This window comes from Cladophialophora immunda (assembly GCF_000835495.1).
Source record: "Cladophialophora immunda strain CBS 83496 unplaced genomic scaffold supercont1.3, whole genome shotgun sequence".
Lineage (NCBI taxonomy): Eukaryota > Fungi > Ascomycota > Eurotiomycetes > Chaetothyriales > Herpotrichiellaceae > Cladophialophora > Cladophialophora immunda.
The window spans coordinates 1403633-1417708 of NW_015622543.1; the positions used below are offsets into that span (position 1 = coordinate 1403633).

The 14076-nt window shown below is 51.6% G+C and overlaps 3 protein-coding genes across 3 annotated transcripts; all 3 read right to left on the reverse strand.

The window, feature by feature from the left end:
* Window positions 1-2858: 2858 nt before the first annotated feature.
* Window positions 2859-4639, reverse strand: PV07_05019 (uncharacterized protein). The gene is made up of 2 exons (XM_016391888.1): window positions 4354-4639; window positions 2859-4294 (listed from the first exon to the last, which is right to left on the reverse strand). The coding sequence occupies exons 1-2, from the start codon at window positions 4512-4514 to the stop codon at window positions 3007-3009; spliced, it is 1449 nt and encodes a 482-aa protein (XP_016249407.1). The 5' UTR covers window positions 4515-4639; the 3' UTR covers window positions 2859-3006.
* A 4159-nt stretch (window positions 4640-8798) lies between these two features.
* PV07_05020 (uncharacterized protein) lies at window positions 8799-9832 on the reverse strand. The gene is made up of 2 exons (XM_016391889.1): window positions 9712-9832; window positions 8799-9656 (listed from the first exon to the last, which is right to left on the reverse strand). The coding sequence occupies exon 2, from the start codon at window positions 9616-9618 to the stop codon at window positions 9163-9165; it is 456 nt and encodes a 151-aa protein (XP_016249408.1). The 5' UTR covers window positions 9619-9656; window positions 9712-9832; the 3' UTR covers window positions 8799-9162.
* Window positions 9833-10386: 554 nt separating this feature from the next.
* Window positions 10387-13016, reverse strand: PV07_05021 (hsp72-like protein). The gene has a single exon (XM_016391890.1). It carries the CDS (start codon window positions 12617-12619, stop codon window positions 10658-10660), a length of 1962 nt encoding a protein of 653 aa, XP_016249409.1. The 5' UTR covers window positions 12620-13016; the 3' UTR covers window positions 10387-10657.
* Window positions 13017-14076: the final 1060 nt, after the last annotated feature.

The window sequence follows — 14076 nt, forward strand, 5'->3', positions numbered from 1 at the left end:
TAGCAAGCCCAGTCAGGGAGTCAACTGGGTCTGGCACTCCGGGATCTAAACGAAAGCAGAGCGACACAGGCATCAACTCTAGCAAGAAGCCGAAATCTCATAGCCGCGAAAACCGATGCACAACAAGGTTCTCTCCAGCAAGCGTCACTCACATCATCGAAATCCAAGGGCCGCAAAAAGACCATTTACAATGTTCTCGTTTCGCTCGATCCTGGCACAGAGTTCTGCAAGGCGGCCATCTGCGTCCTTGAAAACACGGAATCTCCAGAGAAAATCGATCTGAAGAGACTGGAGAAGGTGAAATTCCCTGACGGCAACTACATCGCCCGTTCCCAAGTCGCATTCAAGAACATGGCCCGCAACAGGCAGCCAATTCGCATACCACTTTTCGGCCATGAGGTTGACAAGGCCCTCGAGAACAACGAGATCGAGGCTCACGAAGTCATTCGATACCTCAAACCCATGATCTATAAAGGTCAAATGGCGGCACAGAGGAAGCCTGAAGATGAGATTTCACAGTTGCAAGGGCTTATGGAGAATTTGCATTTCAAGATGAAACAAAATTTGAGTGCTGTTGGCGAATTCGGTACCAGCCATCAACTTGACGAATCCTCGGAGGAACGAAAAGGCTTGCAGAGCGCCATGGCCTCCCTGGAGGTGTTTGCCCAGCTTCTACGATGGCTTCTTCAATGCGCCATTAAATGGGCGATTGACAATCATCCCGAACTCGAGTGGCCCAGTCTCGAGCGGCCTTCAGACCTGGATAGGCTCCTCGCAAAGGCCCGAAACATTCACATCGCGGTCGCGATTCCAGCAGACTGCTCAACCATTCATAAGCAACACATTCTCGCAGCTGCCAAGAGTGCTGGTATACGGGAACCTTGGCCCTACTTGGTTTCTGAGCCTGCAGCAGCGCTCGAATACTATTTGGCAACTCTCAGACACAAAAAGCTGTCGCCACAGAATTCCTATATGCTCGTCGATATAGGTGGAGGTTCCGCTGATATGCAGGTTTGGTCAATCGAAAGTAAGTCTCCGTCGAAAGTCACCGAAATGCTTCCAGCAGTCACAGAATGGGTAGGCGGTTCCGAAGTCAACAGAGATGCTGTGGCATGTGTGATGCGAGCCATCCCAGACCTCGGTCAGGTGTTGCGTGAAATTCGAGAAACACGTATTTCCGAGGCGAGATTGCAAGTTCAGAGCTTCAGAGGAAGAGTAGGGGCTCCTGGTCCGGAATCTGTCAAAAAGATTGAGAGACGTGGATTGACAAGAACTATGCTCAAAGAGGAGATTGCCGAAGCGTTCGAGCAGGAAAAGAGGCATCCTGCCAACACCAGCGCCCGCCTCCTAACGGTCAAAGGTGTTCCCTTCATCCGCGCCAGCATGTTCTGTGGCGGGTTCGGCATTCGGCTTAAGGAGGAGAACATGAAGAAAGTCTACAAACGGTCCCTGGATGCTATCATTTTGACCATAACTCGCACTCTGCACCATCTTGCTGATGCGAAAAAGAGGGCTGGAAAGCAAGCACTACCTGTGGATGAAATCCTTGTTTGTGGCGGTGCCAGTTCCAATCTTCATGTTCAGGCAGAGATTCGCAAAGCCGTGAACGATTCGACGGACCATCTTGGTTCGAAACCATTCCCGGTCTATGTCAATTTCTTGGTGGCTCCCGGAGATCAGTACAATGTACACTTTGTGGCCCTGGGTGGCCTGTTGCTGCTTGCGAATCATTCCGCCCCTCGAACAAGGATGATGCAACGTGAATACTTCACTTGGGCTTTTCAAGACAACGACCATATGGAGCCGAGGCCTACACGAGATCTTCAGTCAAATGTGCAAAATGAACAAGTGGCCAATTTCTTCAACCGGGATGGGCAACCACTCGACTCGAACCAGAGCATTTTGCTCCGAGGCCAGAGCCACTTGCGCCTCGACCAAGTCGTCACAAACCAAGCGGGCAAGCAAGGTTGGTTTCTGGAGAATATGATCTGCTGGCAAAAGCCCGATACTCCTAAAATCACAGAAGGGACAAGATTTTCAGAAGCAAGGGGCCGTTTCGAGTCCTTCCCACCTGTGATCTTTCTCTCCAAAGACGATGTCTCGGCCATGCCTCTCGAGAGGATGAGGAACAGAATCTTGTATTACCAGTGCCAATACGTGGTCAAGTGGAGGCTCAGAGGCACTCACGTACGCATTGTAACAGAAATTTCTCGGTCTAGGCTCCTGGATGAAGACGGAGATCCCGGCAATGATGCATTTCGGTTTGATCAGGACCTGCACGCAGAAGCTCTGCTCTATCCCGTCGGCACTGCCACCAAGCGTGCTTAAGGGGCCAGTCATCAAAGAAATCGATGACATCGAGACCGAGCAGAAGGTATGACTGTGGCTGACCTGGGGCATATTTGGAACGTTGGGTGGAAAAGAAAAAGGGGGCCTTTCAACCCTGCAAAACAACCGGTGAGAACGCTAAGTCGCAAAGGCATGCACGAAACCTTGTCGGAAAAATTAATTGGCGTCTTCAGGCAACGTATGTTGAGGAAGTCGGCCTCAAAATGGGACCACGGCTGTGATCGTTCATGGGAATCATCTGCGGCACGAGACGAAGAGAACTCTTCGTCAACTATCGGAACAGCTATTGGCAAAGGGTATCTTGTTTTTGTGTGGGATCTTGTCGCAAGGGGTCCTCTCTTCTTGCTGGATATGTCATGCGAGCCTGACAAGGTCTGTTTGGGTGGGTATTCGGGGACGAACACAGTCGATGCGGCACTCAACTAGCTGGATGCTTAGATTTTCGAGTGACCGGCTATCGATCATTGAGTACATTGTGAAGCCCAGAGGGATAGATGATATTCGAGGGAAAGCGATCAGAGACCTGTGCCTTATGGATACATAGATGGCTCGAATCCCTCAATACTAAATAGCCTAGTGCTGTGGCTCCCACTTCCATCTCTCGCATTGACACCAATCAAAATAAAAACCGTCCAAACTCCCCTTCTCTGTTGACGTTCAAGAATACGGGCGACAAAAGGCCCAGAGCGCCCAGCTACTATTGCCCTGTTGCGCCTCCGCCTGGCCTCCCTGCCGGTCGCCACGGAGCTTGGCCATGGCCTCCACGCGACAACGGATCGACGCGATGTTTGCCGTGTTTTGCACCTGGATCGCCTTCTCGAGGGCCCGCTGGTAGTAGTGGGAGCTCTGGGCGCGGTCCTGTCGGGCGTCATGCATGTACCCCATGTCGGAGAACGTCTGCTGCAGGAACCGGGCCCTGTCGTCGGCGAGCTCGAAGCCGTCGCACAGCTTGAGGGTCTCGAGGAGGACGGGCTCGGCGGCGTCGATGTTGCCGTGTTGGAGGTGCTGCCTCGCAATCATCTGCAGGGACGTGATGTGCACGCCGCGGGGCACGTTGGGGTCGTGGGCAAGCCTCTGGGCGATGCGGAGCGCGTCGTGGAATTCTCGCCGCTGGTAGTTGAGAGAGCAGATCTCGTCCTGGATCCAGGCCCACTCCTCGACGTCCAGGCCGCTGGCAGGGCCAAACTTGTCGGAAGAAAGGCGGAGAATGGACGCCACTCGGCCGGCGTTGGTGTCGATCTCCCCCTGCGTCCACATCTTGAGCAAGGGCTTCAAGACATGGCCCTCGGTCAGAGTGCGGCCGGCTAGGGCTTGAAGGAAGTGAACTATCTGGCGCCGGACATCCGGGAATCGGCCCCAAAGCGGATACGAGTACAGGCGAAGGAGTCGCAGGAATATCCAGTAGGGAGACTTCTGGATACAATGCGACGCAAGACTGCAGGCCAGGTTAATTTCCTTGAACGCCTCGACTGTATTATTCGTCAATAGCAGGGGGATGGCGTTGTAGAAACACTTGTTGAACACGCGCGAAACGCCATCACCACTTTGGGGGTCAAAGGACGGGGGCTCCTGTCGTTGCTGTCGATTCGCGAAGCCTAAGGGACTCCAGAACGAAACGTTCCAATCTAGATACGACTTGGTCAAGAACAGAATGCGTTCGTCAACGTCTACGGTCGACCGAAAGGCGTTCGGGTGTAGGTCCAGGTGAATCTTCTCGCCTATCGGTGGCACTCCGGTTGCTCGCCGTGTTCGCTTTCGCCCCTGAGGTCTGCTGAATCGTTTGATTCGGTCCCATTTGACGGGTTTCCCACGCAGTTGAACCGGAGGTGTGGCTTCGTCCGTGCATGTAGATCGCGCCATCAAGCCCACGACCGCCTCCTTCTCGGCGGCTTTGTAATTCTTGAAGGCCCCCCACAGCGCAATCCGTCTCTTGAAAGCCTTTTCCCTGCATGGATGAGCCAGATCAGCCAAGACCCAAAGACGCTGATCACACAAGTAACCCACGTTGCATGGAAATTATATTGATCAGCGAGTATCTGCTGGATCTCGGAGAGCTTCTTTCCCTGGTGCACGTAGAGTTCGATGAATACGCCTTTGATGGAAGTCCATTCATCTTGAGAAGGACCCTCCACCACTGTCACTCCGGCAGGCTTGTGGTCTGTCATTTGGAGGCGCTTCGGAGCAGGAAGCACTAGGTAACAGGCCCAGGTGAGGCATCTCTTCAACCATGATCCTGCCTGCCCAGGCTTCAAGGGTAACGATCGTGATCTTTCTGCGAAAACGATCGAATTTGGTGTGCAAGAGAAACGCCAAAAACTCGTAAGCAAAACGACGTAGTTTTAGGAAGGCGCTAGCGCACCGACTGGAGCGCCGCTTTAGATCCAAGCTAGTCCTGGTTTGGGAATACAAAAGTCTCCTGCATATGCGGAGCTCGCAGCCTTGCGGCAAGCTACCCCAAAATTGTTTACTCCCTGCTCCTGACAAACCGATAAGGCGAACAGTACTCGCCCAACAATATTACTAGAGATACTACACCCGAGGTAGCCCATGCATAAAGCCCTTTGTGGACACTCTGCAGGACTACGGTCGCTCCCAGAAATCCTGTTGATTAGATCACCCTCGAGAGTGACGAACGAATTAAATGGTCGATCCGCGAATCTGGTAAATCCCGGTGCTCAAAGACGTTCAGAACCGCTTTGACATCCTCGGAGTCCACGAGCCCCAACCTGTCTGCTTGCATCTTGAATTCCTCCTTGAACCAGTCGTCGCTTGACATCGTCCCCACGAACAATATCCACAGGCGCATATTTGGCGGGTCGTTAGATATTGTGGTAAGCAATTCTTTGAGTTTCGGAAGGATCACCTTTCCTGCATCAAAACAAGTGATTCCGAAAAGCGGGATCCGCTCCATATTGGCCTCGAGACGAAGCCGGTAGAGAGCTGCCAGCGCCGCGCATTGCTCGATGTTGTCAGAGCTTGTATTGTACCGTTCCAGAATTGCCCTCATTATGTGAAGGAACTTGATGATGACAGCTTGTTGACCGGCCTGGAGTGTCTCGGACGCTTTCAGTATATCCAAGGCCACGAGAGCATTTCTCATATCGAGCAGAAGTCGTCGCTGAGGACATTGAATGTTGTTTGCGGCGTCAGCCTCAGGCCATTCAGGCCATAGAAAGCCTGCACAATCAGCCTCAAGGATTTCCCATGCGTTGTTGTCCATCATGAATAGCGGGTTTTCCAGTGTCAAGCTAGCACGTTGGATATCCGAGTGGAGAATGCAGATGAGGTCTGCAGCGCTGAGTTCATAGCGGTTGTTGATAACCTCTAGCTGGCCCAAGTGGACAGCCACAGCTTCGAGGTTGCGGCACCATGTCTCTGCATATAGAAGAGACATGACTGCCAGGGGGAGACGAGAGAAATCTGTCTGAGAAAGGTTTGTGCGGAGTTGCTGCATTGCCTTCGCCTTCAGTTTAAGAACAACATTGAAGGCCTCTTGATCGGGATTGCATCGCGCCTTGATGGCTGCAATACGGGCCAAAAAGCCGTATGCGGCCAATTCATCTTGAAGATATGCCGCAGATGGGTGAAGAGGGATCTTTGAGCTTCCAAATGCCGGGGAGAGATGTATCCGGTCGAATTGCAGCAACTCGTCGATCTGAGAGGTATGGGGGATGGCTAGACTGTCAAAGGGATCGTAGGAACCAGCAAAATAGGTTTCGAGCTGAGGGCTCTGCTTCCCTTGGTCTTGGAATGTATGGTACAAGGTGAGAGCCGAGGCCCGTAGGTTCCACGTCCGCTGGAGTCGTTTCCATTTTCGGTGGGCAGCCACATGCCGAAACACCTGGCTCTTCTGTGATGACAGGCTTTTGCGATCTGCTTGGCTGTCGTGGTGTATCCAAGAGTGAATTGTGGTTGTCGTAGCCATCTTCTCTTTTGCGAGTGCCAGTGTCGTGAAATCTCGTAGGAGAGAAGATTTGGTCCGTTATTTGTATATTCCTTTCAGACTTCAACCACGGCTCGGCTTCGAGCTGCTTTAGCTGCCCGTGCCTCCGCTGCTTTACATTCTCTCAGACGATGTCACTTAACTTTGCCTTAGTCATGGTCTTCGAAACGCTGCGGAGGCAGTAACTGCGCCGCAGACGGCCCAACTCACAAATTGTGCATTTCGACCCCTGGATATTTCGGCTGAAAGCAACCGACCTTAGATCTCGAGCCATTTGCTTGGCAAGTCTCGGGCGGAGAATTTGATTTGTGCTTTGCATGAGCCTTGCTATGGCAACCTCGTTTGGCGGCCTCAAAGCAGACCGGATCAATGTCAAGTCATCTCTGACATCCTTGCTCGCTGCAGCTCACCAGAAGCGCCGTTTAGGTTCTTGGGGGGTTTGAAGGTCTTTTCTGTGGGTTCTCCCTCCGGTCGGGGACTGGGGCGTTGAGCCAGCAGCTGGCTTTGTAGAAGCCGTCATCCACAAAGTTTCTTCCCCTGGAGCTCCTTTTCCCTTGTCAGACTATGCCGTGTTACAGCGGTTGAATTGTTCAGACTTCAGAAGCTCACTGGCAGCTAGTTAGACAAACGTTCACATGAATTACCCCGCCCAACACCGGCGAATAGGACGTGTAGAAGCTCTGCCAGCCCATTGGTGGGATCCCCCGGGCACTCGTATATGCAGGTTGAAGACGCCATGCATTGTGAAAAGCACGAATGCCATGGCTATCAGTCCCAAGGCTCCAGATTTCTCTGCCACAAGACATAATCAAAAAAGCGCGGCATCTTCGAGGACCTGTTTTTGGCTAGCACAATTAACTCCGCCAATAAAAGAGCGTTTGGTTTGACTTTAACCCTTTACGGAATAAGTTTGATTTCGTCTCATTGGCTACATTCCGTCCGTTGTATTCAGAGGACTGTTGTCGACAGTCTTCAAAACAGCGTTCACTTCACAAAGCAATCCTGTTTCGTTAGTCATTGTTGACAAGATAAGACGTTCTATCCAGCGAAGAGATTGAGTCTCTACAGTGATGTCATCTTCCTGCATGCCGAGAAGCTCAAGAAGTCTCATCGCCTCTCACCTCCCAAAGCGGTTAGCAGGTGAGAGGGATCGATATCAAGGAAACCTCACTCTTAACAAATATAGGTTTACTTATGTGACAGTACGTCCAGATGCGCTAGATTTAATGTATTACACGCTCTGGTTCATAGAAATGGACAGAGTAACCATTCGTATCCTAGTATTTTGGCGCACAGCGTGCGATATCTTCCAGAAGCCAAAAGCGCGAGATTTTGTAAACATAGTTTGTTTCTCTACAGGTAACGAATTCTCTCCATAGAAAGTCTGTAGATTCATTTTGAAGCTCCTGGAACGGAGTCGCTAGGAGTTCTCAAGTATAGTCCTGCGTTTCTGATCTTGAACCGGTTGTGCAATGAATCATGTTCATTGCGAGCGCTTGCTGTCTACCTGAATCGGCACATTCAAGAGTATTGAGGGCGCCACATTGGCTTGCCCGTTTACCGACCGAAGTTAAGCCTACACTATTCTAGATTAGCAGAAAAGCGCCTCTTATTGTTGCTAGTCGAAGACAGCCGAGCCATTAAAGGTGATGGATGGAGTAGGTTGTGCTTGTATAGGTATTGAAGGCCACATACCAACTGGACTTTAATGAAAACCATGAATATATCTCAAATAGATGTCCAATCCTTATCTAGTCAACTCCGCTTGTAGTACAAGGATGATCGTACAGAAGACAGTGTTGGGTGTACTCAACGGTTTTTGTGCGACTTGTAAAACACTATCCCAATATATCAACCGTGGAAAGGCGAGATTTTGTGGACTGTACGAGGTTTGTTCTAAGGGAATATGACTTGGATCTTGTATTTACGAGTATAAGAAGGTCCTCCAGCAGCCGCTGGAGCGTCGTAAATCTGGCGATCAACAACCAGGACGATCCAGCGTTAGTGGGAAAGAGAAGTCTTCACTAGCGGGTTTCAGGAGGCGCGAATTATCTCAATATAGAGCTTCTGTAGTGCAATTCCAAGAGATTTAACGCATTGCCGGGTTCAAGGATGTTGCCGACGTGTTGGTAATTGGGTATTACGAAGGGAGTGACAGAAACCCAAGACGTAGTACCTGAGTAGGTACGGGGCGCCCTCGACCCGTCTGCGAATCGCGTACAGTCAAACCCTTGACCAAAAGGATACGATGTCCCCAGCTGATCCCAAGGTCGTGTACAGGGGTGTTGGCTTTAGATCGCCATGCCTGTCATGCACTGGAAGCTAAAATCGACGGCCTATAAAGGGTTTACCTTATCCCTTCGGAATCCTGAATCGCTTCCTGCACCTTTCCAGTGCTACTCCCGGCGCAGTTTCTTCCGCGTAATCTTCTGGGGCCGTGGCCAAGATTGCTGAAGGAAAGTGTCGTCTGGCAGTTTGTGAATATTGGATACAGAGTTGAGGTGTGGAAAGGTTTAAGCGAGCCATATATGCTGGCCTGAGCAGCTGAGCTTAAGCGAGAGCTATAGGGCGATGAGGGAGCGACCGATATCGGGCTCGATGGTCACAGAACCTCCAAGGGCAACTTCTCTTCTTTGATGTTCCACAATAATATGAACGATCCCGTGATGCTTCTTTCATGGAATGACTACTTATCCTTGGACAGCTCGAGTGTTTGCTGATACCTCGGGTGGCACAGCAACGCCCGCCATGCCGTTGGGAATCCATCTCCTTCCGACGACGCATTCTCCAGGTGGTGCTGACCCTCCTCAGCCGCACGGTGTCTCTATGCTCACATTCGTCTTCCAGGACTCCAATACCTTGCTCGAGCCTTATCCGAAACTCACAAACTCCTCCACCACCACAGCTCGCGTGCGTTCCCTCCAAAGAAACCTCTCCTCGTCCTCCATGACCATCTTCCTGTTCTCACCCTGCCCCAATGCCATCAACCACCTCATCTTTGCCGCTTCATCGGCGAAGCCGATCTCAGTCATGACGTCGAAGTCAATGTTCCCCGGATCTACTTCCATTTTCGCTCGATCTGTGCCGTTGCCCTTTGAATCGGACGGCAAAGTGGGTACCGGCGTACCGTTGGCATCGACGCTCGCCCTCACAAACACAAACGCCGGGTCATCCCGGTGGGTATATCGCCTCTTGTATACCAAGGGCTGGTTCTCCGGGCCGGCCAGCCGGTTGATCATGGGAATGTGCTTCGTCTCATAATACGTGATGAACTCTTGGGTGGACAGGTGGGGGAGCTTGACCAGGAACGCAAAGGTGGTATGCATGACGACGTCTGCCTCGCCGTGCGTGTAGAAGGAAGTTGCTGGATGTTAAATGAGTTTGGAAACCGTACCTCGAAGGTATGTGGAGAGAACTACAAACGTGGCTGTTGAAGTTGGAGTCTCGGGCCTGGGAAAGCTCAAGCTTGCCAGATATACCTGTACACCTTGGAGGGAGAGATCCTCCGATAGACTTACTCCACGGACTGTTATATGCTTCCCTTCTTTCGTGGTAAGTGGTACGAAAAGGACACCTCTCTACAACTTCCACTCCGTCCGTTTTAGTCATCAAGACACGACTTTGCAAGCGCTAAGGATCCTACTGGAACCTTATCCGTCTCGGCCTCCGAGATCAGGAGACTGTGGATTTGACGTTTCGACTGCTGCGGTCATGAAAACATGCGAAGAGACCCCTGGATCACTCAAGACGTACTTGTGCGAAACACTGGAATCTACAAGGACAAGTGTGAAGACAAGATGATAGAAGTGGGTCTGCGGGATGACGGAGATCTTTAGCCAGATCAGCCACGTGACAAAGGGACAAAACACCCTTTCAGTTCATCAAGAGGAGATCGTGAAGGACGTGCGGTAAATCTGCGCGGAGTCCGTCACTTGAATGACGACAATGTGAGAATGTTTGAATATAAACACCTGGGTCGCTGTTGAAGTTAATGCTTAGATTCCATGAAAACTTTGAGCTCACGACGAAAGAAAAACATTAACGCGAGACCGGCTACAAGCACAACAAGATATTCTGCACAGACCAAAGAAACATATTTTGAAATATGAAGTGTTGGCATTGAAAGCTAACTCTAAGCTGCCAGGTCTTTTCCTCTGACTCTCTTCCCCCAGTGACCATCGGACTTGTTGCGATGATCCCGTAAACCTCATTGATCAATCCACTCACAGGATGATGCCGAAAAAAACTCTATGCCATGCAAGAGGTATCATTTCCATATCCCATTGACACCGCCAACGCCGGTATGATTGACACAAGAATTCAAGCCGCTCATGATCAAGTGCTTTTGGTCGTTTATGAAACCATTTAGTCAACCTCCTCGACAGTTGGGCCGTCATCGCCGTGGCCAGCACCGCCAGCGCCAGGGAATCCGCCAGGGCCGCCGGGCATACCACCACCAGGCATTCCACCGGGCATGCCACCTTCACCACCAGCGCCGTAGAATTTCATCATGATGGGGTTGGCAACACCCTCAAGCTCCTTCTGTTGAGACTCGTACTCTTCCTTGGTGGCGGTCTGGTTCTCGTCGAGCCACGAGATGATCTTGTCGATTTCGGACTTGAGCTTCTCCTTGTCGGATGCGTCGAGTTTCTCATCGACCTTGGAGTCGGCCAAGGTGTTCTTGAGAGAATAGGCGTACGACTCCAAGCCGTTCTTGGCGCTGATACGAGCAGACTCAGCCTCGTCTTCGGCCTTGTACTTCTCGGCCTCAGAAAGCATGCGCTCGATCTCTTCCTTGGACAGACGACCCTTGTCGTTGGTGATGACAATCTTGTTCGACTTGCCAGTGCCCTTCTCGACGGCAGAGACGTTCATGATTCCGTTGGCATCAAGATCGAATGTGACCTCGATCTGGGGAACACCACGGGGAGCAGGGGGAATACCGGAAAGTTCGAACTTGCCAAGCAGGTTGTTGTCCTTGGTGCGAGCACGCTCACCCTCGTAGACTTGAATAAGCACACCAGGCTGGTTGTCAGAGAAGGTGGAGAAGGTCTCGGACTTCTTGGTGGGGATGGTGGTGTTGCGCTTGATGAGAGGAGTCATGACACCACCAGCAGTCTCGATACCGAGGGACAGTGGCGCGACATCCAAGAGCAAGATCTCGTTGGTCGACTTGGACGAGGTGTCACCAGACAGGATAGCGGCTTGGACGGCAGCACCGTAGGCGACGGCCTCATCGGGGTTGATTGATTTGTTGGGCTCCTTGCCGTTGAAGAAGTCGGAAACAAGCTTCTGGATTCTGGGGATACGGGTGGAACCACCGACCAAGACGATTTCGTGAACGGAAGACTTGTCGATCTTGGCATCACGCAGGACACGCTCCACAGGCTCCATAGTAGATCGGAAGAGATCCTGGCAGAGCTCTTCGAAACGGGCTCGGGTGATCGAGGTGTAGAAGTCGATGCCTTCGTAGAGGGAATCGATTTCGATAGAGGTCTGTGCAGACGAGGACAGGGTGCGCTTGGCACGCTCACAGGCAGTTCGGAGACGACGCAGAGCCCGAGCATTGCTGCTCAAGTCTTTCCGATGCTTGCGTTTGAATTCGTTAACGAAGTGGTTGACAAGACGGTTGTCGAAGTCTTCACCACCCAAGTGAGTGTCGCCGGCAGTGGACTTGACTTCGAAGATACCCTCCTCAATGGTCAAGAGAGAAACATCGAAAGTACCACCACCAAGATCGAAGATGAGGACATTGCGCTCACCCTCAGCCTTCTTGTCGAGACCGTAGGCAATGGCGGCAGCAGTGGGTTCGTTGATGATACGGAGGACGTTGAGGCCTGCGATCAGACCAGCATCCTTGGTAGCTTGGCGCTGAGAGTCGTTGAAGTAGGCAGGGACAGTAATGACTGCGTTGTTGACTGTGCCACCGAGGTATGACTCCGCAGTCTCTCTCATCTTGGTCAAGACCATGGAGGAGATCTCTTCGGGTGTGAACTGCTTCTCTTCACCTTTGAACTCCACCTGGATGACTGGCTTGCCACCCTTGTCAATGACCTTGAAGGGGAAGTGCTTCATGTCGGCTTGGACTTCGGCATCGCTGAATTTCCGACCAATCAGTCGCTTGGCGTCAAAGACGGTGTTGTGAGGGTTCATCGCGACTTGGTTCTTTGCGGCATCACCAATCAGACGCTCTGTGTCGGTGAAAGCAACGAACGAGGGAGTGGTTCGGTTGCCCTGGTCGTTGGCAATAATCTCGATGCGGTCATCTCGGAAGACGCCTACACACGAGTAGGTTGTACCTAGATCGATACCAATGGCTGGTGCCATGATTACTGGAGGATGGAAGGAAAATGGGATGGGTGTGGTAAGGGAATAAGGTGTATTATGAAGAGTCTTTTGGAAAGACTGTTCGTTCCTGATAGAGGAGTTGTTTCTGAATGTGTGATCTGATGGTGAGAAAGAGGGCTGGCAGAGCCTGATCACAGAGATTTATGGGATTTCGTTGTTGTCAAAATTTTGCCAAGGCGAGGGCGGGACGCAGGTGGTAGAAGCGTGAAGAAGTGCGTGGAACTATGGTGACTGTTCTAGCTGCAGGACTGGTTCCCACTGGAAGCTGCCGGCCTCTTCCAGCTGGCGCAGGCGGTACCTGGAAGTGGGCTGTGAAGCTACCTGAAGCATCGCTACGATTCACCGTGAACGCCCTGCTTGTTCGTCTCGCCCAGAGGGAGCTTTGGTTAGGTGCAGCTGTAGCCTGGCTTCTATTTTTTTTGGTGAGGGATGGAAGCTGTCCCGCAGTGAGGGCCTGGTTACGTCATAAGCCATGCACCAATCACAGCCATTTTCGGCCAAATTCCATGAGACAAGGCTGAGGTGGGTTGCAAGGCGTGATTGGAGGGGCAACCAGGCGAAAACAAAAGAAAAAAGTCGCCTGATGCTTGCATCTTCGATACCCGTCAGGAATCTTTCACGATGCTTCCACTTACTGCGACACCTGGGTCAGCATGATGAAACGGCTGCATTGACGAACATCAGCCAATTCTTTCTCCTTCTGACGTGAACCATCGCCACAATGCGAGCTGCTTGTCATTCGCAGTGATCCACTGCCGCCGTGCAACATCCCCACCATGGCATGAAAACAATCCCTCCCCGCCAAAAGTCGTACAGGGCAACAAAGCAGATGCAGGCCGGAAGACTGTGCTAGAACATGAGCACTGTGTGGAGGCGCCTCGCCTAACCTGTTCTCCCGTCCCGTCCCAGCCCTATGGCTTCCCATTCGTTCTTCCATTCCCGCGTCTCTCCCTCATTACCCTCTGTGGTAGCCGCCATGAATTGGAATTGAGGGTAAGGTTAAAAGATCAGCAATATTTTCTCACAATATCACGCGACGAAATCAAACGCTCTGGAGAATGCTACAGATACAGGCAACTTATCTCACCACAAGGCGAACGAAGCCATGGCTGACGTTTTACTAAACCCGGGAGCATCCATAATTGGTTGCAAAATCTTCAAGATCAAGGCAGCCAGTTCGTTCAAGGCGTCGACTTGATTCTCGATAAAGGGGAAACGAGATCTCTCTGGTCATGGTATTGTCGAGGATATCCCCCATATCCGAGCCATGGATCCCTCGGCACAAATTGAGCATGCCGATAATCAACCAGGAAATGTAATAGCCATTTCACCTGATCGAATGTGGTTTGCCTACTTGTACATGCCACAGTAGTAATATCCGCACCATGCCGGTCATGATGGCAGCGATCAGAGCTGCAGTCGCCATATCTTGCTTC